Here is a 22,186-nt window from a genome sequence, read left to right as displayed (position 1 = left end):
ATACTTTTTTTTTTTTATCAATAATCCAGCACTCTCTTTTACATTATCCAGGCTATAGATTCTGCTTTTCCTGTTGCAATCAAAGTACTGTTCTTAAAATTTAGTATGTCACCATGGTAACAGGAATGTTTTACTGCCATAAAGCTTTGCCTTTCCACTGTAATGTACTCTTCCTCCTCCATCTCTGCACTACTAGCTTTCTTTTTTGCACTGGATATTGAAAATTTCTTACCTCACACATGTTTTGTAGTCTTCATAGTTTCTTTAAATGCCATATGTTACAGTCAGTACAATATATAGTATTGCATTTATTCTTATACAGTGGCCTCAGTCCCCACTGTACTTGCTCATACTTTCCATTCCTGTCACCAGAATTTTGATTTTGCTGACATTGATTTTCAATTTTTTTTTCATTCTCTTGTATCTTTAAAACATTTGTAAGACCTCTTCTTTCAAATCTGCTGTTAACAGCGTGCCATCTACACTCCTCAGTAGTTTTCTCCATTGCCATGACAAACAGAAAAGGGCTCAGTAGTGCAGATCCTTGATGGGCAACAATATTGATGTAAAATATTATGAAATATGATGTACTTTTCAGTGTCATCACTATACATCTGTTATGATATAGTAGCATCTTTTGTTCAGTGAAACCTTCCTGTAACTCCCTCCCTTTTTAATGCCATCTACTGTAATAACTTTGTATTTTGCTCAGTACTGTATGAAGGTTCACAAATGTATCTCTTCATTTTCATGCTGTTTCTGTAGTCACCTCATGAAACTTATTGCTTAAGAGGTTGTTTTCCTTGTCAGAAATCTGGACTAGCAGTTATAATCTCAGTTTTCCTCAGCTTTTCATTCATATGTTTATATGGTTATTTATTATTTATTAATTTGCTAATTTATTTCTTTCTTTTTGAATTTAGTTATCTCTTCTTGTTTTGTATTTCCAATTACCTTCTGTTACTTCTTTCCAGTGAACACCATATTCTTTGGAAGCCTGAATTTCAAGTAATTGGCCCCGGTGGGTGCACTTGTTCCATATGAAGTGGATTGATCTTTGAATAATAATAATAATAATAATAATAATAATAATAATAATAATAATACAAGGGGAGACCTTCTCTGAGGGCAGTTGCATTAAAAATTATTGCTGTTTCCACGGCATTCAATTTATTATCTTTTTTTCCCTCAGCCTGTAGCTGGTATATCAGGTTTCCCAGGGACATACAAAGATCTCTGTTTTCTTAGTTTTATTTCCTCTGACGTTTCAAACGCTCTCTGGCGTTTATCTTCTGAGAGTGCATGAATGGCATGCAGGTTACAAGGGTATATATAGCAAGCAGGGGTATACAGTTGTCAAGTTGGTTATTCAGCAATGTTTTGGGTGGTCGTAATAGGTTGGTGATGAAATCTGGCCTGGAGGCGTTAGGACCTTCTGGGCCTAATCGCTACTTGAATCTGGGAGTGGCTGTTATCCGTGTCCGATGCTGGGTCCCTTTCTCTTTCTTCCTTTCCTTCTCTTTCTATCACACTTCCTCTCTCTCTCTTTTGCCGGTGTCTGTCATCGTTTGGTTTCTTAAATTTCTCCGTATGATGGTAGGGAGAAATTCAGTTCCCTTCACTGTGTTGATGTTCGGCTTTTTTTCTAAGATATGTAGAGCTTCGAGAAGCCGTAGGCGTCGGCGGTCCTTTGCCTGGTCGATGATTTTGGTATTCTTTACAAGTTCTTCTCTTTCAGGCCTCCTTTGGTGTTTTTGGGCATAGTGATTAAAAATTGTCCCCTCTTGGAGGTGACAGGAGAGACACTTTGAGAGCTTGGTAGTCATCATCCCGATATAAGAGTGGTGTCATCTTTCCACCGGACATGTGAATTCGTAGATGACACTACTTCTCTTTAAAGATGTTTCTGGGGGCGCAGGGTTGTTTTTAAGTAATAACTGGCTTGTTTTCATATTTTTATAGTATATTATCAGCGCAATTTTGTCATCTTCTTTAATGGGCGTTACATTTTCTCTTATTATTTTTCTGAGGGCCTTATCATCTTCTGCATATTTTTTGGTGCATATAGTTTCTGTAATATAGTTTTATGGACTTACTATGGTTGTTTCCAGTGTCCGTCATGGAATACAGTAGATAACTTACAAGTGATCATTTCCCAATATTAGTTTCATTATTACAAAATTATCCTACCAAGCATGTCCCTCAACATAACATTTATAAAGCAGATTGGGAACAATATGAATTCCACACTAGGAATATCCCACCATTTGAATATTTGAAAGACCATAATGAAACTAATAAATTTCTTGTTGATTTCATTACAAATGCTGCTGATAAAGCAATACCAAAATCCAAATCTCATCCAACAAAACATAAAGTCCTGGTGGTCTGAAAAAACTAACAGAATTAATAAAAATAAAACACCAAATTGGAAGACGATTAAATAATTTGAATAGAAAATTTAGTAAATTAAACAAAAACATTACCGATATTAGAAGGAACCTTACAAAACTGACCATATTATTATTAGAAATTGATACATTAACACTCTATATAACAAAATATCTGCAAAGTTTAAAAGAGAAGTAATTCAAGGAAGAATCATTTCATGGAAAAAATATGAATCAGATCTCTAAAAATACTCCCTTACAAAAAAATATGGAAAAATTCAGGAAAATAAATGGTACCCATGTTGAAACCACCTAGGCATGCCATAATAAAAGAAGGGAAAAGAGTACTTGATCCTAAAGAAATTAGTAACGTAATAGGTGAAAATTTAGCAAAAGTAAGCAGCAACAAAAATTTAGATGAGCATTTCCGCACAAGGAAAAATAATATAGAATTAATAACAATATATTTTGAAACAATAGAAGATATATATTATAATATAAAATTTAATATGGAAGAACTAGAATTTGCTCTGTTGAACAACAATAAATCTGCCCCTGGAGGTGACAATATTTGTTTTGAAATGATCTGCCATTTAGCACCTTAAGTAAAGACATACTTGTTAGAGTTTTATAACCACTTATGGCTTAGAAATTTATTTCCTGATGAATGGCATAAAGCTATAATTATTCTAATCCCCAAACCTGGAAAAGATCCCAGTAATGTAAACAATTACAGACCAATTTCTTTAACAAGTTGTTTGTGCAAATTACTAGAGAAAATGGTAAATGCTTGACTAACATGGCACATTCGAGAAAATAAAATTTTGACTCCCACTCAGTTCGGTTCACAGTGTAACAGATGTACATTAGATTCTCTCTCTAACTTAGAAGACCATATACATAGAGGTTTTGAATGAAAACAAATTACTGCAACTGTCTTTTTTGACATTGAAAAAATATACAATACTACATGGAGGTATGCTATATTAAAAACTTTACAAAACAACAAGATATGTGGACATTTACCTAGGTTATACAAAAACTTTTGACAAATCAACAGTTTTTCAGGGTGAGAATTGATGTTCTGTCTAGAACATTTCCTCTTGAAAATGGTGTTCCATTAGGAAGCATCCTTAGTGGCACACTGTTTACTTTAGCAATTAATGATATCAGTAATAATCTACCTATTGGTATTAAAAGTAACCTGTATATGGAAAAAGGATTTGTGTGGAAAAATAAATTTTGTTTATTAGAAAATTAGATACATTATTTATTATCCTGAAGAATTAAAAAACAATTGTTATCCTTTTGATATTTTCTCTGTAAATTGAATTTAAATTATATACTGTAATCTTAAATACTGTATATGTTTTTAGGTGGTTTCATGGTCATCTCTCTGGGCGTGAAGCTGAGAAGTTGATTTTGGAAAAGGGAAAAAATGGTAGTTTTCTAGTCCGTGAATCACAAAGTAAACCTGGTGATTATGTTCTGTCAGTGCGCACAGATGACAAAGTAACGCATGTTATGATAAGATGTGTGGTGAGTTGATGAATTATCCAATTTTTTTTAGTTTATTTCTTTTAAAAGTGATAAGTTAACCCTAAAGGTTCTTCCCTTTTTGATTAAACCTCATAATACCTGGTTGTAATGATGACTGGTTGCAATGGTTATCCTTAAATTACTCTATCACAATGCCATTGTTGATGCATATGCCTGATTTTGTGATTCGTGAGTTATCATGCTCACCGGGTTCTGGTCCATCAGACCAAAGATGATGTTGGCCTCCTTTGCATGTTCTTTTCAGTACATCAGGTATGTATCCAATAATTTCCTCACTTGTTTATGAGCCTTACTGGTATAACATCAGTAATTGGTATTCTCCAGGTGTTTCGACAAGTACATATCAGCATTCATTTTCTAATTTTTAATTCTTACCAATGAGATGTAGGATGCTGCCAAGACCTTACAACGGAACCAGGGAATTGCCATAAGGAGAACTTAAAAGTTAGGGACCCTTGTGCATATCAGCACTGACAGATACCATGAGAAATTAGACCATTCTTAGCTGATGACTCGATATTTGCTGAATAAACGAGAACCCAGTTGATGACATTTGACAAGACATTAACAGGACCTTAGAGAGAATCATTGCTGTGAGAATTGCCCCCAGACTTCCCACAGTCTTGGGTAAAATTAGTGCTGGCAAATGGTAATGTTAAGACTGTAAAGCCTGGAAACCCTCCATATGACGGACCAACTAATATTAAGAATAATCTTATGGCTGGTCTAGGCCAGAATAGTGCATGTTGATACAATGTTGAAATATAAACAGTCTTGAGGCATATAGGGACTTTTTCCTGACCACAGGTTTCCTGACCACAGTAATTACCTGGTATTTTTTATTCACGCTTCTAACACATGTGGCAACAGTGCATGGTTTGGCCATTTTTGTTGCTGTACACCAGGTCTGTGAAAGAAAAACATCCATTTCAAATTTCTATGCCTTTTCATCAGTGAAAGCAGGTAGGTTTGAAGACTCAGTGGCTGCCAACAATAGGTTTTTCTTATGGCAAAACTTTATTTTTGAGCGCTTAGCCATTGTTCGTCCTCCAAGGAGCATAAAATCAAAATTGACTGATGATGAAATGGCCCAGATGAAAAACTGCTCCGTGGTAAAGTCACATGAGTGATTACCAACCTCCTTTTATCCAGAATTCCCATTTTGGATTAGTTATTAAGAAAGATGGGAAAAGAAAGAAAGGACCTATATGTATGTGTTACATGTATGGATGTAGGGTGTCTTACTTAAATATGCTGAGGTGGGTGGAGTGGGCATGATGTTTTATTGGTAACTTTGAGTTCCTGCAGCAGAATAGGGAATTTCCTCTTCAACAGGTCATTCTTGGCCAGGAATGATGTTCCAATGGACAACAGTGATCTAAGAGAGCTAAGTTCACAGTTCTTGGCTCCTAACACTAAGGTAGTGAAGAATACTGTCTTCTGGAGCATCTGGGTTGTGGTCATATTGGGACAAAACCACTGAATTGAACGAAGGTTAAGACAGCTTCCGATCCTATATACAAAGCCAGTATAAGGTATCCAACTACAAAAGATTCAGTTAAAACTCAGGATCTAAATGAGGGACGATCCACCTACGTAGCAGTAAGGAGGATGCTTGCAAATACAGTGGGACTCTGAAAATCAACTGTGTACTAACTAACAACTGAACTGTAGAGAAGTGAAGGGCAGAAAGATGAAAATGAGAAAACTGAATAATTGAAATGCTGTAGTGACAGCTTTCCACAGTATGCAAAAAATGCTTAATACTAAAGCAATTTAATGAATGATTCATTATACAGCGGATTCAATCTTACGCCGCTTTTTCAGTGCCATTAACAGCATTTTGTAGCACCATTGAGATGCTAATGGCAAGAATAGGCATCAAGTTAATGGTGCTGTAACTTGGTGCAACATCAAGTTATGGCACTGTAAGTGCCGATAACGTTTTACCTTAAACCCTTTAAGTGGTGACTAGGGAAGACTTACTGGTTCAAGGAGGCAGTGGAGGTCCTTGCATCAAAATGTTAATACTGTTCTGCATGAGGTTTCGGTTAAAATTTTGTAAAACCTGATTTTGAAACTGCGGCTCAGATTTCTTCAGTATTTTGAAGAATTGGTCAGGCAAAGTAGAGTCACAACCTCTTTTTCTCAGCATAAATAGCATTATAGCAAGCAATTGCATTATGTACAACCCTCATTTAACTCATGGCTGTCCTGACTTTAAAGCATCATCAACACAAGTTCTTCATCAGTATGAAATGTAGCGTGTTATCAGATCTCAGTTCCTACTGTTTCCTATGAATGAAAATAAATCATACCTAATTAAAAACCATCTATAATGGGAGACATATTTATGAAGAAAAATGGACACAGAATCTGCTGTTTTTGTTATTAGCTGGCCAGTTTTTGGTTACAATTTAGGAATTGGGTTTTCAATTTCAGTAGGATTTTCATCCTAATCCAGTTCAAATTCATTATGTGGGCTAGTCAAACTTTTCACAGTGAGTAACCTTGTCAGCTTTAGTAAATGCAAAGATATTGTGGACACACTGTAACTGCAAAATCCCTTAAAATTTGTTGACATAAGGATGTTTACAGACTAGATATTATGATGGTGTGACTGACAGATACAAAGTTTAAATTATCACTCATTGATCCATAGTTAAGGAAGTGATGTTGAAAGGCACAAAATACCTCATTAGGATAAAAAGCATTCAAGACATGGATGCCAAGGCATGTAAGTAACATCATGAAAGGTATGTCATTTGGTCAGCAGTAATTTCATCTCATAAATGTAGTAATGAAAGAACCAATCTTCAAGTACAGTACTTTAACTTTGGAGAAACTTAATCTTTATCTTAGCCATCCAAAGAGGTGCTGAGCTGGGGCTTTAGACTGTTACGTATTATTTGGGTTGTACTGTGCACATGCTGCAGTATTTTTGCTAATTAAATACTGTATATAGCCTAGGGTAATTTTACACTTACCTTGATTGTTAGTATGAGTAGTTAAGTTTTTGCTTACCCTTAACAATAAAAACAGGTTTTAATATTCATACTGTTTGGCAATTTACAGTAATAAACCAGCATTTCTAATAATCTACTTTTGAAATGCTCCAGCTTCAAGTAACCATAAAATGTTAAGAATTAATTTTACACCTTATGTTTATCAAGGTTACTCAAGTTTTTATTATTTTCAGCAGGACAGCAAATATGATGTAGGTGGTGGAAGGAAATTTGATTCATTAAGTGAACTTGTAGAACATTACCGTCGAAACCCTATGGTTGAACAATCAGGGACTGTTGTGCCTCTGAAGACTCCTTTCAATGCTACTAGAATTAATGCACGTGGTATTGATAGCAGAGTGAGAGAGCTTTCGGTAAGATCTAGAACATTTTATGGTTTATTTGATTCAGGTAATGTTATCATATTGAAATTTATGCTCAATTTAGATTATGTGCTATTTAAGATTTGTTTATAAATCTATATTAAGATTGTTTATTGGTTTTATTAGTATTATTCTAAACTAACAATATTTTTACACTGTTATCTATTTGGTGGCGGGTCATGTAGCGTCGACGTCAAACAAGTTTTGACCCGTCCTTACAGAAGGAACACCAGGGACCTGCCATGGGAAAAGCTGGTTTTTGGGAAGAATTTGAATCCTTGCAACAACAGGAGTGCAAACAGTTGTACTCAAGAAAAGAGGGTCAAAAACCTGAAAATCGGAATAAGAATCGATATAAGAATATTTTACCCTTTGATCACACACGAGTTATTTTGAGGGAAACTGATCCTGGAATACCTGGTTCAGATTACATCAATGCAAATCTTATCACTGTGAGTATATTTATAATTGCTAATATTAAATTCTGGGTTATGAAAAATATTTTGTTTAGAAGGCGAGCATTCACTTATGTGGTAAATTTATCCAAACAACTTCTATTTTCCTGGTAAAAGGATTTGTGTACAGGTTGCACTATCTGCCCACTGGAATGCTTGTCATCTTTTGCATCTCATCCCAGTACATAGTATATTTTCAAGGCCCTGTAATGTTGATGGAAAACAGAATTGTTCTCATTATGCTTTATATATTTTATGACCACTTTTTGGATATTAATTGTATATCAGTTGCATAAGGGGAAATATGTAACAAATGCCAGATGCACAGTCCGGATTTCTTAGAACTGTTTCATTACAAGAAGTTTTAAGTCTTAAGACTTCAGGGGAGGCAAGATTGCAGGATTTATCAAAGCATCAAGTTCTTCATTGGTGTGATGGGTAGGAGCTCTCAGCTTCCAGCTGTTGGCCCAACATTCAAGTCTCAAGACTGTGAAGAATTAGAAATTTTGCTTCTGGTGATAAATTCATTTCTCGGTATAATGTGGTTCAGGTTCCCAATAACCTGTAGGTCTGTTGCTAGGTAGCCAGTTGTTTCTTAGCCAGCTAAAATAAATCTAATCCTTTGGGCCAGCCCTAGAGCTGTTAATCAGCTCAGTGGTCTCAGTTAAACTAAGGTATGCCCAACATCAAAGCATCAGGACTGGATGATGCAACTGTAGGACGTGATAAAGATAGTACTGTAAGTTTCTGGGCTTCCAGATAACTCAAAAATATTGCTTTATCTGACTTAAACAAACAGAGTAATCACTTTGGATATGAATGGACTCCAAAGTCACAGGAAAAACAGAGGTTTAGCCATTTTATTCAGATTTATGTTGGCTAACTAATTTTTGTAGGTTTATTGGTTTTCATAAATTTAAACACATGGTGAGGACACCCATATACGTGAGTTGTGGCATGATTTCCTGAAGTTATAAAACTGTGAAAAAGTTTTCTTCAACTATGCTGAGTATGAGTTGCAATGAAAGAAAGTACTAGATTATGATCGTTGACAACCCCCTTTCAATGACAGTAAATTTATGCCATCAAATGACATAGGGGATGGATAGTATCTTTTGTTTTCTGTGTCCATGATATACAGTATAGCACAACAGACAAGAGGGTATGTTGTTAAAGGCTCTTTTGATTGAAAACCAGCTCCTGAAATTTTCCATTAGTTTGGCAGAGTGCTGCTCCAGAACATGTAGATTACCATGCTTAGAAACTGCTTACTTCCATTACTGACCAAAATGAATGAATATCTACTGATCTTGTAACCTATAAATCTAGGAATATGTGGGGGCTCATAATCACTAAACTGACGGGAAGTGCATTTCCATACTCTTAACTTGGCCTGACTTAGCTGGTCATCCCATTTGGTGTTTTTATCACTTTGCAAGTCCCTGGTAAATTACAGTTCAGTGAATCATAAGCTCCTTTAATAGTGTTGATGATTTGCTGTGGAGTAGATGCATTACTAATTTAAAAATTGAGGCCTTCAAAATGTCTTTTTCTGTATTCCATGTTATTCCAAAAATTTTAATCAGCATCTGTGTTTTCTCCATGAATTGAACCCCAGTTGCTCTGAGTTACCTTAGAATATTTTGGAAATTGTTTGCAGTGTTAACCCATTTTCTTTAAAGATTTCAGTTGCCTGATTACGGCTGTATTCAAATTCCTGTTCATTAGTACATCCTACAAAAAGTTATCAAAATAGCTTTCTTCATACATGTGAATTTTTAAATCTGAAAATGACCCTGGTACTTTTACATATCATGGTGTAAAATCATTGCTACAAACATTCCCAAACCAATAAAAAAGAAACTTTTAATGTGAAAGGGTCTGCCGTCTTCAAAATTTTTTGTGAAACATGGAGGAATACATTGATTTAAACTCGGACCTTGACTCCCACCAGACCTTTCTTTGGCTAAGTTTGTCATATAGACAGGTCTTCAGTAGTTTCCCTTTCATCTTTTAACAAATGGAAAATGGCATAAAAATGAGCATGCTGAGAAGATCTTCGCAAGTCTGTGGTGTGCCTCAGATATATTGAAAGTCATAAGGTACTCATCAGATTTTAACAACGTGGAAAGATCTGCAGTCTTCAAACTTTTCGTGTAACTTGGATGAATACATTGATTTAAACTTGGACCTTGACTCCTATCAAACTTTTTTTTTTTTTTTTTTTTTTTGACAAATTTGTCATATACTATAGCCATTTTTCAGCAGTTTCCCTTTCCTCTTTTAGCTAGTGGAAAATGGCATAAAAATGAGTATGCTGGGAAGATCTTAAATGTGTGAAAGTCCTCAGTCTATCCTATAAAACCAGCCTTGACCTGGTCTTTAATTACATCATATACTATATGCAGACCGTTACTATTCTGTAAATACTTTTCATGCTTTGCAAAACTTGTAAAGTCAGTTTCTCATTTTATCCTAATAGTCCCAAATTGAGAAAGCTAAGGAATAGCTCTTGACAAGTAAACTTAGCCTTCTGTTCATCAGCCCAGATTTCAGGCAATTTGATCCTAGTATGGTTGGGTGCATCACACAGACCCCATATACCATTTGCCTGCCAGTTCGTTTTCATTGTGCAAGGAGTTTAACCTTTCAGTAATCTTCCCAATACAAAATTTAACCTCATCACATGGTCATAATACTCATTTTCCATTTTTTCCAATCCCTCTAAGGTCACCTAAGTGTCATCTGCTCAATATAATAATAATAATAATTAGCCTTGTAGGCCTAATTGGCCAGTACTTTACTGTCCAAAGGATTCAATTTACTCTGTAATTCATTCAACATATCTGCATAAGCAGTAAGCTCTGACTCACACTCAGTGTTGCCATAGAACTGCCTATTTTATTGAACTTTCTTGTCACTGGTCTATGCAAGGCAGTACATTAACTCATCACTGAATCCATTGTCAAAACATCTATGTGAACAGCCCAAGAAATGAAATGCCATTCAACCCAAACCAACAGTCCCGCAATCCTCAATACAAGAGGCATGTATTATCAAGGAAAACTAGAATTGATAAGCAAAACAAGAGATAGTGAGCAGTCTCAAAAGTGTAGCACAAAGGTAATCAGCATGGTGCCAAACTCAACAGCAATGAATGTTACAGCAAAGAGCAGCACCCAGAACAACTCAAAGGCAAGTGGCGCGGTGCCAAGCTCCTTGCCAACAAACAGCATGACAAAGAGCAGCCCAAAGGCACACAGTGCTGCACTGAATTCCTCAGCAATGAATGACACAACAAAGCACAAAGACCACCATGCTCAGCACGATCCAGAAGCCTCCCCTCAGATGCAGCCAAAGTAGAGCATGGCGGAGAATGGTGGACTGGGGAACTGTCTTTATCACAAACTTCCAATTTACAGCATGAACAATTACTGTTGGTGCCTTGGAAATTGAATCATCATCTATGCAAGGAAAAGTCTAGTGGAAATGCTTTATTGAAATCATTCAGTTTGTTCATGTTCTCTCTCCATCCAAATAAAGAAGGTAGACCTTTTGTTTGAGTGTAGTTTCTTTAGGTAATCTGTTGTTCCTACCTGTAACAGACAAATATATCAACACAATATCCATGCTTCTGTCCAAAGATGAAGGGCCTTTGCTTGACTAAGCATCAAGGAATCCACTTTAATGTTAAACGTATTCACCACAGTTATTTAAGAATATTTCTTGTAGTTATATTATAATATGGCATATGTGCATACACACACGCAGACATATATGTATATACATATATATATATATGCCTGCTCTCTCATATATATATATATATATATATACTCTCTCATATAATATACACATTACACTTCACACACAAATGTATTGTAAATGCAATGATCGACCAGTTAGCGCAACTTATATATAAGTAAAGAAGATTTGTTGTCCAAGAAATTTATTCTGCTTTGCCAAAGTGCTGCAATGCATAAGTTCTTTCAGAATGCTAAAAGTTCAAGATATTTTGTGTGAGGGGACTTCTCCAATCCCAATTAAACTCTTGACATTTCTATATCCTTCCAAAAAGTGCCCCAAATCTTCACTGAGGCATCTTTAAAAAATTGTGAGGTTTGGGTTGTTTACTTCCCCTGAGAGACTTAACTAAAGCTTCGAATAGCCTGCCTACCATTCTAGCATCTCAAGCACTCCTTTGCGGCAATACAGTATCAGCAGAGTGGTTGATGGCATACTGTACCAGTTCATTTGGTGTGCATAAACAAGATCACAACACACGCAACTGAGCCATACATTCAAACGTGCATCACTAGAGTATAAAGTAGGGAATCATCGTAAGCTACCAAATTACATGACACAGCTACACTAAGGAAAAAAGGTGATAATGCTTGCCAACTTTTCTGAAAAATGTGACCAGAGCAATTCTTAGGTGCACAAGATTTGGCACTGGCGCCAGAGTGAGCGGAAAGAGATGTCAAACACATCCACACCACTCCCCAACATAGTGCAGTTTCTAGCAATGCTAGGCTCTGAGGGTGCATGATTGGTCATATTGGTGGTAAGGCTAGACAGGAGTGAGGGCACCATCCCTTCTGCCACGGGAATTACCTGAAAACAAGTGAGCACTGAGGGAGGGTAATGCTGATAAAGTACAATACTCATTCATTTTAGCTAAGTGCTATCCTAAATTGAAAGGGAAGGCTTGTGATGGAGCAAGAGAATGAGAATACGAAGAAGAAACCCAACTAAAAGACAGAGAAGGGGAAGGTAAAGGCTAAATCCTTCTCATTCTTACCAGCAACATCACAGTTGGCAGAATCACATGTTTGTTGCTTCCTCAGCCTGTCAGTCTCCCTCCTACGATATTAACATAGCATGCAAACTTGCCTGCTATTACTAGGAACCATCAAAATCCAAACCAAAGGAAGTCCAAGACAAACTGTAAAACATTAACAGAAGAATGTAAAGTAACTTCATTATCCAGAAACACCAGTTGGTTACACTGGTAACCGTAGGATACTGTCTGCCAGTCAACGTTTGTATCTATAGGTCCCCTGGTTGAGGGTGTGCTGTTTCCTACTTTTGCTAGCATGGAAGGCAATGGATAGTTTAAGTTTCATCACAAAAAATTTCACATAAACCCATCACTGTACTTAAAATTAAAATGCCTTTCTCCCAACTGCTGACCTTTTGCTGTTTTGGCCTGACTACATGAAAGAGAGGCTCTTACTTGCTGTAAACCTTAGGATCTATGGTGCATGTGCCATGCTGCAGGGCACTAAAAAGTTTCTATGGATTCATAATCAAGTGTCCAAATTTTCTTATTATGATTTTGGGCTGATTATAAGTTTACATGAAAGTTTGTTTGTTTTTTTAAATTGCAGTCAAGTAACTTATCAAAATTTAATAGACAAAACTAAATTTATAAAATTTATAAAATAGTGATTTTAAATTGTTTCATTTTGTCACCTCTTGTTTCAGCTACTACCCATGTTAATTTTTTGTACATTTCTTGTACAGTAATATATGCTAAACTGAAGCTAATACTTGTAATATTATACATTTTCAGAGTGAAGAGGATGTAGGGATTGAGGGCAAGACCTACATTGCAACCCAAGGATGCCTGCCATCCACTATAGCAGATTTCTGGTGGATGGTTTGGCAGGAGAATACTAGAGTCATTGTTATGACCACCAAGGAAGTTGAAAGAGGCAAGGTAAGGGTCTTGTGTATAAGTTTATTGTAAAGAGCACTCTTAACTATTAATATCAAAAGTGGTTTATTGCCCTCTTTTTATCCTATCTCTCAAGAAAGTAGACACTTCTAGTGGTTATGAAGTAGTAACACTATGGATTTGGTTTTTAATTTGATTAAAAGTCTGACTCAGGTTGAGAAAAATATCATTTGGTAGGCTGGCAGTATTTTTGTACTTAAATATTTTAAAAGCCTGATTTAGGTTGGCAAAGTAGTCAGTCAGCCACTAGCAAGGGATTGGATCAAAACTATTGGTTCTCCTAAGCCAACACCCATCATAGGTTAGGTAACAACTTTAGAATAATTACATGTTTATGGCACATTATGGTAACTATAAAACAAATTTTTGTCTTGATTATATCTGGACTAATAGAGCCAAGGCCCTGTCGGATATGGACAAAATTCAGGTATGGTTAAATTAAACTACAGAAGTAAAACAACAACTGTGTACCTTTACTCCCCCTATCTTGTTAATGCTGCATAAGCTTAAACACTTAGTATGCTTATCAACAACAACCATCTCTTTTTAAACTAAAAACTTGATGCAAAAGGTAATTAGCTAGCTTACTTTCCCCTACAGTATTTGTAACAAAATATACTGCATAAATACACTTTGGAGTAAAAAGCAAACCTTTTCTTTTCTCTAAACATGCATAAATACACTTTGGAATAAAAAGCAAACCTTTTCTTTTTTATAAACACAACATGCAATATGGTAGGTTACACTACCAGATAAAAGTGAATATCATTTTCTTTTTCATTTTGCCCAAACCTATTATGACACAGTCTATAAAATACATCATACACACAAGAAGCAAACTTACAAATATAAAAGTACTTTTTCTTTGTCACTTACCTGTGTGCACTGCCTTTGATAGTTACAATGGGCAGACTTTTAAAACTGTGAGGAAACGTGGCCCTCCTCACCCTACTCCTCTCCGAGGCTGCAAAGAAGAATTAGAGGAATTTATTTCTGGTGATAGAAATTCATTTCGTCATTAATGTGTTTAGTTCCACAATAAGCTGTAGGTCCCGTTGCTAGGTAACCAGTAGGTTCTTAGCCACGTAAAAATAAAGTCTAATCCTTGGGTAGCCCTAAAGGAGGCTGTTAGCAGCTCAGTGGTCTGGTTAAACTAAGATATACTTAAGTTTCCACCTACTCCCCCTCCCCAGATCAACTGTGCCTCCTGTGACTCCCAGGAGACATTAAACGATGAAGTGGCCAGAAGAGGCTTAGAGGTGCCTAGAGGGTCAGGGTCATCAAAATGGGCCAGCTACACATCAGATTCTTGGTTGAAGGAGCCCCTCATATAAACGAAGGGTGCAGACATGCCTGCCTTTGTTTCCAAGCTGAATGACTGAATTACCAAAGAAGTGGACAGTGATGGTCTTAGGTTGTTTGCTTAGAGGGGGCTCTGGGCAGCTTCTCCGCCTTCAGGAGGCACTGTTCCATGGAGTGCCCCATCCTTTTGCACTGGTCACACACAGGCTTCTTGTAAGAGGATCCATTCTTGGGTGGAGGCTGACCAGAGGTAGGAGAAGAGGGCCAAATCTTACGCCCCCAGGAACTGGCTGCAGCATGGTGAGTGTCCTGGTTATCTGCCAAACGGCAGCACTCATCTAGCGTCGAGGAGTTCTTGCTGCCAGATGGTGGCGGGGCCAGGGGGCATAGTGTAAGGAGTCCTTGAGCTGGAAACTTTCTATTATTTCCTCTGCAGAGGTGGTGTTGCAGGAATCCAGCCACCGCTTGAGAGCTTGAGACTTATGGTATTCCCAGTCGGCCCATGTTTGACCCACTTCCTTCGGCTGTACTTTCCAACGTTGTCCCCATCTCTCGGGTGTAAGCTCATAGGCCTTAATTTATGGCCCTTTGGACCTCCGCGAGGGTTCCACGGTCCGCTAATGTAATGGAGTGGAAGGCAGTAAGGCCTTTTCCCTCCAGGTGTTTTGCAAAGAGCAAAGAGATTTCTGCTGGTGGGGGCTTGAAGTTCTTGAAGACCTCTTCTACTTGGTCGAGCCAGGTCTCGGGCTCCGAGTCTTTCCATTTTTGGCATCATGGAGCTGGCGGCAGTGAGAGAGGACTGGGGAGATGCAGTTGCAGGGCTGTGCCCCCCTTGGGTGGCCATGGCGAGCTCATGGGCTCAGTCACGTTATACTTTAGTTAATCTTTATGCTCAGTCTTGTTCCCCCTTAGCTAGTCTCTCTTGCCTGTCTCTCTCTTTCCTTTTGCTTCTCTTTCTTGTCTCTCTCTTTCCTCCGTGGCTTCTCTTTCCCTTCTCTCTCTTTTCTGCCCTGCCGTGACCCAATCTAGCAACTCTTTTTCCTTTAGCCCTAGGGATTTTCTGGCAGTGACAAGGTTTTTTTATTTCATTGGTGAAAGAAGTCATGTTGCCGAGGCATTGAGGGAAGTGTTTTCTATTACAGGGAGAAGGCTGTATTTCTGAGAGGAATGGCATATATTGTAGGACTCAGGCTTTGGCTTGGGATGAACAATCATGGGTTGCTCGAAGAACATTAGGGGGTCCTTGAATGAATGTAATTACAGTAGATTGTTCAAAGGATGATTCTTAGATGAACCTATCTAGTTTGTCCAGAAAACATAAAGGGTCCTTGAATGAACGCAATTGGGTTTTTCAAAGGATGGTTCTTAGATGAACGTATCTAGCTTGTTTGGAGAGCGTAAGGGGAACCTTGAATGAACATAATTTGATTGTTCGAAGGACGGTTCTTGGATGACTGTATCTAGGTAGCTCGGAGAACTTGAGGGGGGTCCTTGAATGAATGAATCTAGGTTGTGAATAAAACGTAAGGTTCTCAAAGGAATGGATTTAGGTTGTTCATATAATGTGGAGTTCTCAAAGGAACAGATTTAGGTTGCTTGTAGAATAAAAAGTTCTCAAAGGAAAGATATAGGTTGTTTATAGAACGTAAGGTTCTCAGAGGAATGAAGTTAAGTTGTTTGTAGAATGTAAGGTTCTCAAAGAAACAGATTTAGGTTGTTCGTAGAACGTAAAATTCTCAAAGGAACAGATATACTGCAGGTTGTTCGTAGAACGTAAGGTTCTCAAAGGAATGAATTTATGTTGGTCGCGGAGCGTGAGGTTCTTAGGGAACAAGTGTAGGGGTTGATAGAACATGAGGTTCGTAAGTGAACGATTTTATGTTGTTCACGAACGTAAGGTTCTTAAGTGAACGAATTTATGGTGTTCATAGAACTTGAGGTTCGTAAGTGAACGATTTTATGTTCATGAACGTAAGGTTCTTAAGTGAAGGAATTTAGGGTGTTAATAGAATGTGGGGTTCATAAGTGAACGATTTTATGTTGTTTGTGAATGTGAGGTTCTTAAGTGAACAAAGTTAGGGTGTTCATAGAATGTGGGTTTCGTAAGTGAACGATTTTAAGTAAGCTGAGAAACACCTAGGGTTGATGCAGATGAGCTTAAAGCTTCGAAACAGGAGTTTCAGGGAACACATCCTTAACCGGGCATAAATAACTGAGCTTTTTGCAGTACAAAGTAACGAAATGCAATAATATGACACTGTAACGAGTTGCAGTGCTGAGATGAGGTAGTTAAAACTCCTTATCACTATGAGTACAAATGCTTAAATCTGTCAAGCACAAGTCAGATAGTTTGCCTAGGGTCACTTGCTCAGTGAATTTTACTTTTCTATGAATTTTGCCTAACGGGCATGTGACCAGATATTACACTCATTGACACCAGTACACACGGTCTCATGATCTTTTTGGTGGAAAGTCGGACACCTGGTGATCACTTGGTGTTTGTTGTAAGCAAAGTCTTGTGTGGGCAGTTATAAAAAAAAAACAAACAATGTGGGAACGGTTTTTCCTGGCTTGGAGATGCGAGATTTATGAATGGGGAAAATCACTCGTTTACTTGTAGATAATGGCAGTCAAAAGGCAATGATTTCGAGATGGACATTGGCTCACATGGCCTCAAATGAAATGATTTGTTGTTTACGCCAAAGAATTTAAAATTTTTATACAAGAATTTCTTTCTAGATTAAAGCTAGCGCCTTTACTACAAGGAGCAAAAGAGATATACTCCAGTGAAGCAAAAATTGCTGGGCGGGCTATAGTTTGTGGCCCGGATTTACTGTGTAGCCCAGCTAACTACTGGATGACAAATTGTCCAGAGCACATGGAGGAAATAACCGCAGTATTTCACTTGTATATGCACTTCACTGTTTAGCTAATCCTAGCAGTTAAGACATGCAGGCTATCATGTGTTAGCAACAAAGTTTGTGGGTTGGAAAATACACTCTCTCTTCATTGTAGAAATCTTATTAGCATGCACGTGGCCTATTTGTTTCCTAACACTGTTCAGTCACAGTTTTATTCACTTCTACAATAAGCTAGAAACAATAACACTATACTTACGCTGTAGAAACTTGTTTGCTTGTGCTTTTTTGGGATTTATGTTACCAAATTCATTTCTGGTCTCACATCCAGCTTTAGCAAAGCTACTGGCTGAGAGCTGCAAATTGCAAGAGGGTTCTTGCAATGAGCAGACTGCGAATTCTGAGCATAGGTCGCCACTTTTAGGTTTTCCTCTGACCTACTTACTTCATTCCTGGCTCAGGGATCCTCTTCTAGGGTCTGTGCTGATGGACAAGGGACGTACCATAACAGCTGTATGTTCTGACTGCAATTGCTAGGTCAGGTAGAAAATCATAGAGAAAACAGTTAGGTTGAAAGCCTTACTTCATTAAGGAGCTGTTGCAGATGAACACTTAAGTTACTTTAAATGGAATACAGTATATTTACATTAAAACACTTAAATCAGAAGAACGGGGGATGATAGGCAGGTAAAACAAAGTTCTGCTGTGTGATCCATTATTACAGCAATTATTCAAACACTGAAGTTCTTGGGGTAATCCTCTTGAAGGGGACACTGTAGATTTGTTTGCAGTGGCAAGGCCACAGCAAGGAGCACAAGACAAACAGTCGTTTCCACAGCTAGCAACACTGTCTGCAATTGAGAATGCAAGCAGTTATGTATGGAAATTTAGTGATTTTGGGGAAATCGAGTGTTGCACATATGGCGCCAAGATAACTCGATTCGGGCGCGAGATGCTTACATTAAACTTACACATGTAATAACTAAGTCAGGTCTTTGTGACAAATCACGCTTTAGAAAAGAAAATAGGATCAGTAAAAGGTCAAAAGATAAGTGACTTTTGAAAGAACTTCAAATCAGGACTTTACCTTAGACAAAGCAATGGAGGGCCTCATCGAATTTCACCGGGAATGGAGGGCTGATATTAGTGGGACTGCACAGCTAAGTGACTTGGGGGGCCTGAAAGGTGGCCACGAGGAATAAGCTCAAGGAAGAGCAAGTAAGGGGAAGTGTGTTGAATCTGCTGCCAAGAGCATTTCTGAGAGCAAGGCTGCTGGCACCCCTCATTTTATGATCTTGGCGGATTATTTCTCCTCTCCTCTCAGATGACGTTCGGAGCGCTGGGGTCTGCCCTGGGGGTCAAGATGGCGGCCCATTCATGTGTCATGACTTCTGTTTTCTGTGTCAAGGCCTCATGTGAGCCTTCCAGTCTCAGTGACCTCTGGCAACCACATGTTTGCTGGTTGCTATGGGTATTCAACTTTTTCCCCAGGTTTCATCCCAAAGCTGGTTCATCCATGAGGCAGGGTTCGTCTCCATTCGCCTTCACCTGAAAGGAGGTTTTCAAAGCAGTCACCAAGTCTAGGAAAGATTAAGAGATATAACAAAAGGGGAAGCATGGAGAGAATTTCTGAAGGGGCCAGTTTACTCACACCCTTCCTCAGTTAGTTATCAGTATAAACAATACTATATTTTATGTTAAAAGACGGTTTGGAGGTTGAATTGGCTTACAAAGAGGTTTCCCTCGTTACAGTATATATAAATAAACATTACCCATAAAGTAAGATAAAAGCCTTATTATTAATATAAACTGTAGGACAGTAAAAGCTTTAGCATAATGTTAGAGTTTAAGGCAATGTAAATTAATAAAGAAACAGTAATAATATCAAATTTTACCTAGCTGTACAATAAACATGGAAAATATTTGAGTAAAATAAATAAAAATGAATGAAGTTACCCTAGGCTTCATCCTGAGGTGAATACCCTCAAATTGATATTTCCATTTCGCACCAATATATCCGGAATTACGATATACCACTGTCCGTTATCTAGGTGCGCTACTGTACCTGCCTTTGCGCATCTACCTGCCAGAGTTATGTCCCCCATTAAATTCTTTTCTCATTGCAATTACCTTGATATGTCATGGTGGGATTTATTGCATCTAGGTCTTCTATTGTCCTCAGAGGCTCTTCTTTTTATTTAACTTATGGCCTTAAAACAAAACAAGTTTAAATACAAACATGCTAGTCATGATCATGAGTGTCATACTCCCTTCCCTGCATTCTTCCAAATGGGGATAGGCACAGAAAAATTAGTAATGTGGCAGACAGTGTACTGTGACATGTGCCATGGAACCTCTCCTCTTTCAACTCTTAAAAGTCATTATAACTTGGATTCATTAATGTGGAGTAAGGCTAATTATGGCATTAAATGCTCTAGTATTTTGATTGAATATATAGTAAAATGATATTGTATCGTTCTCATAAAAATTAACTCTTAATGCTTTATAGCAGAATTACAAATGCAAACATTGATGCAGTCACCTTTGTTACCTACTGTTAAACTGGCCTGGTAATCATAGGAGTTTCAAGTGCCCTGGTCTTAAAGAGGTGCCAAGCAATTTATTGTTGTAAATTCATAAGGTTACCTATAGTACCTTGCTAGAAGTTATGAAAATATCTTAGAGATACTCTAAACTCTTTTTCTTTTGCTAAATAATGTTTCAGTAAAAATGCCAGTGGTACAGATTACTTCACAAAGAACTAAATTTGGTTGTTTGATTAATTTTGTAAAGTAATCAGTTGGACTTACAAATCACTACAGAATTTACTTTATGAATGTCCAGAGACTTTTTTTTGCTTCACTGTGGTCCACCAGGGAGTGATAAACAACTTATTATGCAAATAAGTCTAGGTGCTGTTTACCATGGCAAGTGAATGACGTTACTACGTAGTGAATTTCATTGCTTAGGAAAGGTACTGCCCTTTTATTTTCTCATTTACTTACTAGGGTATGTACTATTTCATGTATGTTGCTTACTTCCTAAGCCTTCATACATAATTCAGACTATTTCTATGTGCTCCTTATAAGTTTTAGTTTGAACAGAACTGCATACTAAGTAGGTTGAATTTATCTATAACATCAGTATTTATAGGGATAACATTAAAGATAAGCCAGTCAAGATATTGTAATATAATTGTTGTTTAGTTCTTGTCATTACTATTTCAAAGCTTTGGTAGTTGTGTTCTAGTTAATGTCTGTAGATGTCAGTAGATAATTGAAGTTGTATTCTATATATGAAATTATCTTTATACTGTTGTGCAGAACAAGTGTTGTCGATATTGGCCTGAAGAAGGATCTAGTAAGGAGTATGGACGGATGACACTTAGGAATGTGTCTGAGAATTCTAACAATGACTATATTCTACGAGAATTTTTGGTTCGAAAAGATGACCAGCCTGAGAGAAAAATATTTCATTATCATTTCACTGTAAGTAATATTTTGTAGAAATCTCCATTTGTTAATATCTTGACCTTTGAATTTTATTTTCACATGAATGATGCTTATAGAAATATTGAACCAGTCATGTAAAGTATTCTATTCTGATTTTTGTGTTAGAATATTTTGATCATGTTTTGTAAAAGACCTTTTTTTTTTTTGTAAGTTTGATTCCTTTAGTTTTGCAATATGCATTGAAAGTTTTTTATGAAATAATAAAGGTAAATTTTCATTTGACATGCAGGCATGGCCAGATCATGGGGTTCCTTCAGACCCAGGATGTGTATTAAATTTCCTTCATGATGTTAACAAACGTCAAGAGGACATTGCTAGTGCTGGACCTGTAGTGGTTCATTGTTCTGCAGGTATTGGACGCACTGGGACATTTATTGTGATTGACATGATTCTCGACCAGATTAAAAGACAAGGTAAGCTCAGTAGTTGTTTTCCTTGTTCCACTGTCAAAACTTCTGTTATTCTCTAATTACATCATCGATTAATGGGTTGTATGTTGCAGGTCTTGATTGTGAAATTGACATCCAACGAACAATTCAGATGGTTAGGTCACAGCGTTCTGGTATGGTACAGACTGAAGCTCAATATAAATTTGTATACTTGGCAGTACAACACCACATAGAAACAGTACAGCATCGTATTAGTGCTGAAAAGAGTTGCTTGCAACTTGGCAGAGAGTACACAAATATAAAATATAGTAGTGAGGCTGCAGGTGGAATTGAAATGGGTAAATCTTTATCACGTTCAACTATATCTCTTCCAACCACACCATCAACAACTCCTCGGGATCCTAAACGACCAACATCTACTGCAACACTGCCAAAAACGCAGTCTGAAAACCATTTGCCAAGGTATGTATTTCACCCATTTTTTCTGTAGTTCTTTAGCCAAGTATTACCTTGATGAAAGTGTTATAGAAGAAATACTCAGTTAAAACGCATGCAGTTTAGTTGGATTGTTCTTAGTTATTAAATGGAAAAA

General features: G+C 37.3%; 1 protein-coding gene across 16 annotated transcripts in view; it reads left to right on the top strand.

Moving 5' to 3' along the window:
- The window catches only part of LOC136835366 (tyrosine-protein phosphatase non-receptor type 11-like), a 147,626-nt gene that overhangs the window by 94,698 nt on the left and 30,742 nt on the right, over positions 1-22,186 (top strand). For 8 of the 16 annotated variants that reach the window (XR_010852114.1, XR_010852116.1, XM_067098790.1 and 5 more), the window contains 7 exons: positions 3,767-3,929; positions 7,150-7,329; positions 7,524-7,790; positions 13,369-13,515; positions 21,017-21,181; positions 21,435-21,618; positions 21,708-22,056. Coding sequence is in view for 12 of the 16 variants with exons in the window: in XM_067098790.1 (XP_066954891.1) it covers positions 3,767-3,929; positions 7,150-7,329; positions 7,524-7,790; positions 13,369-13,515; positions 21,017-21,181; positions 21,435-21,618; positions 21,708-22,056 (1,455 nt within the window). In the remaining 4 variants the exon portion in view is untranslated. The remainder of the gene's footprint in view (positions 1-3,766; positions 3,930-7,149; positions 7,330-7,523; positions 7,791-13,368; positions 13,516-21,016; positions 21,182-21,434; positions 21,619-21,707; positions 22,057-22,186) is intronic. The other 8 variants (XR_010852117.1, XR_010852115.1, XM_067098791.1 and 5 more) reach the window with 1 other exon arrangement.

This window comes from Macrobrachium rosenbergii, chromosome 55 (assembly GCF_040412425.1).
Source record: "Macrobrachium rosenbergii isolate ZJJX-2024 chromosome 55, ASM4041242v1, whole genome shotgun sequence".
Lineage (NCBI taxonomy): Eukaryota > Metazoa > Arthropoda > Malacostraca > Decapoda > Palaemonidae > Macrobrachium > Macrobrachium rosenbergii.
Note: the sequence above shows the minus strand (reverse complement) of the source record. Positions and strands in the feature narration are given on the sequence as shown.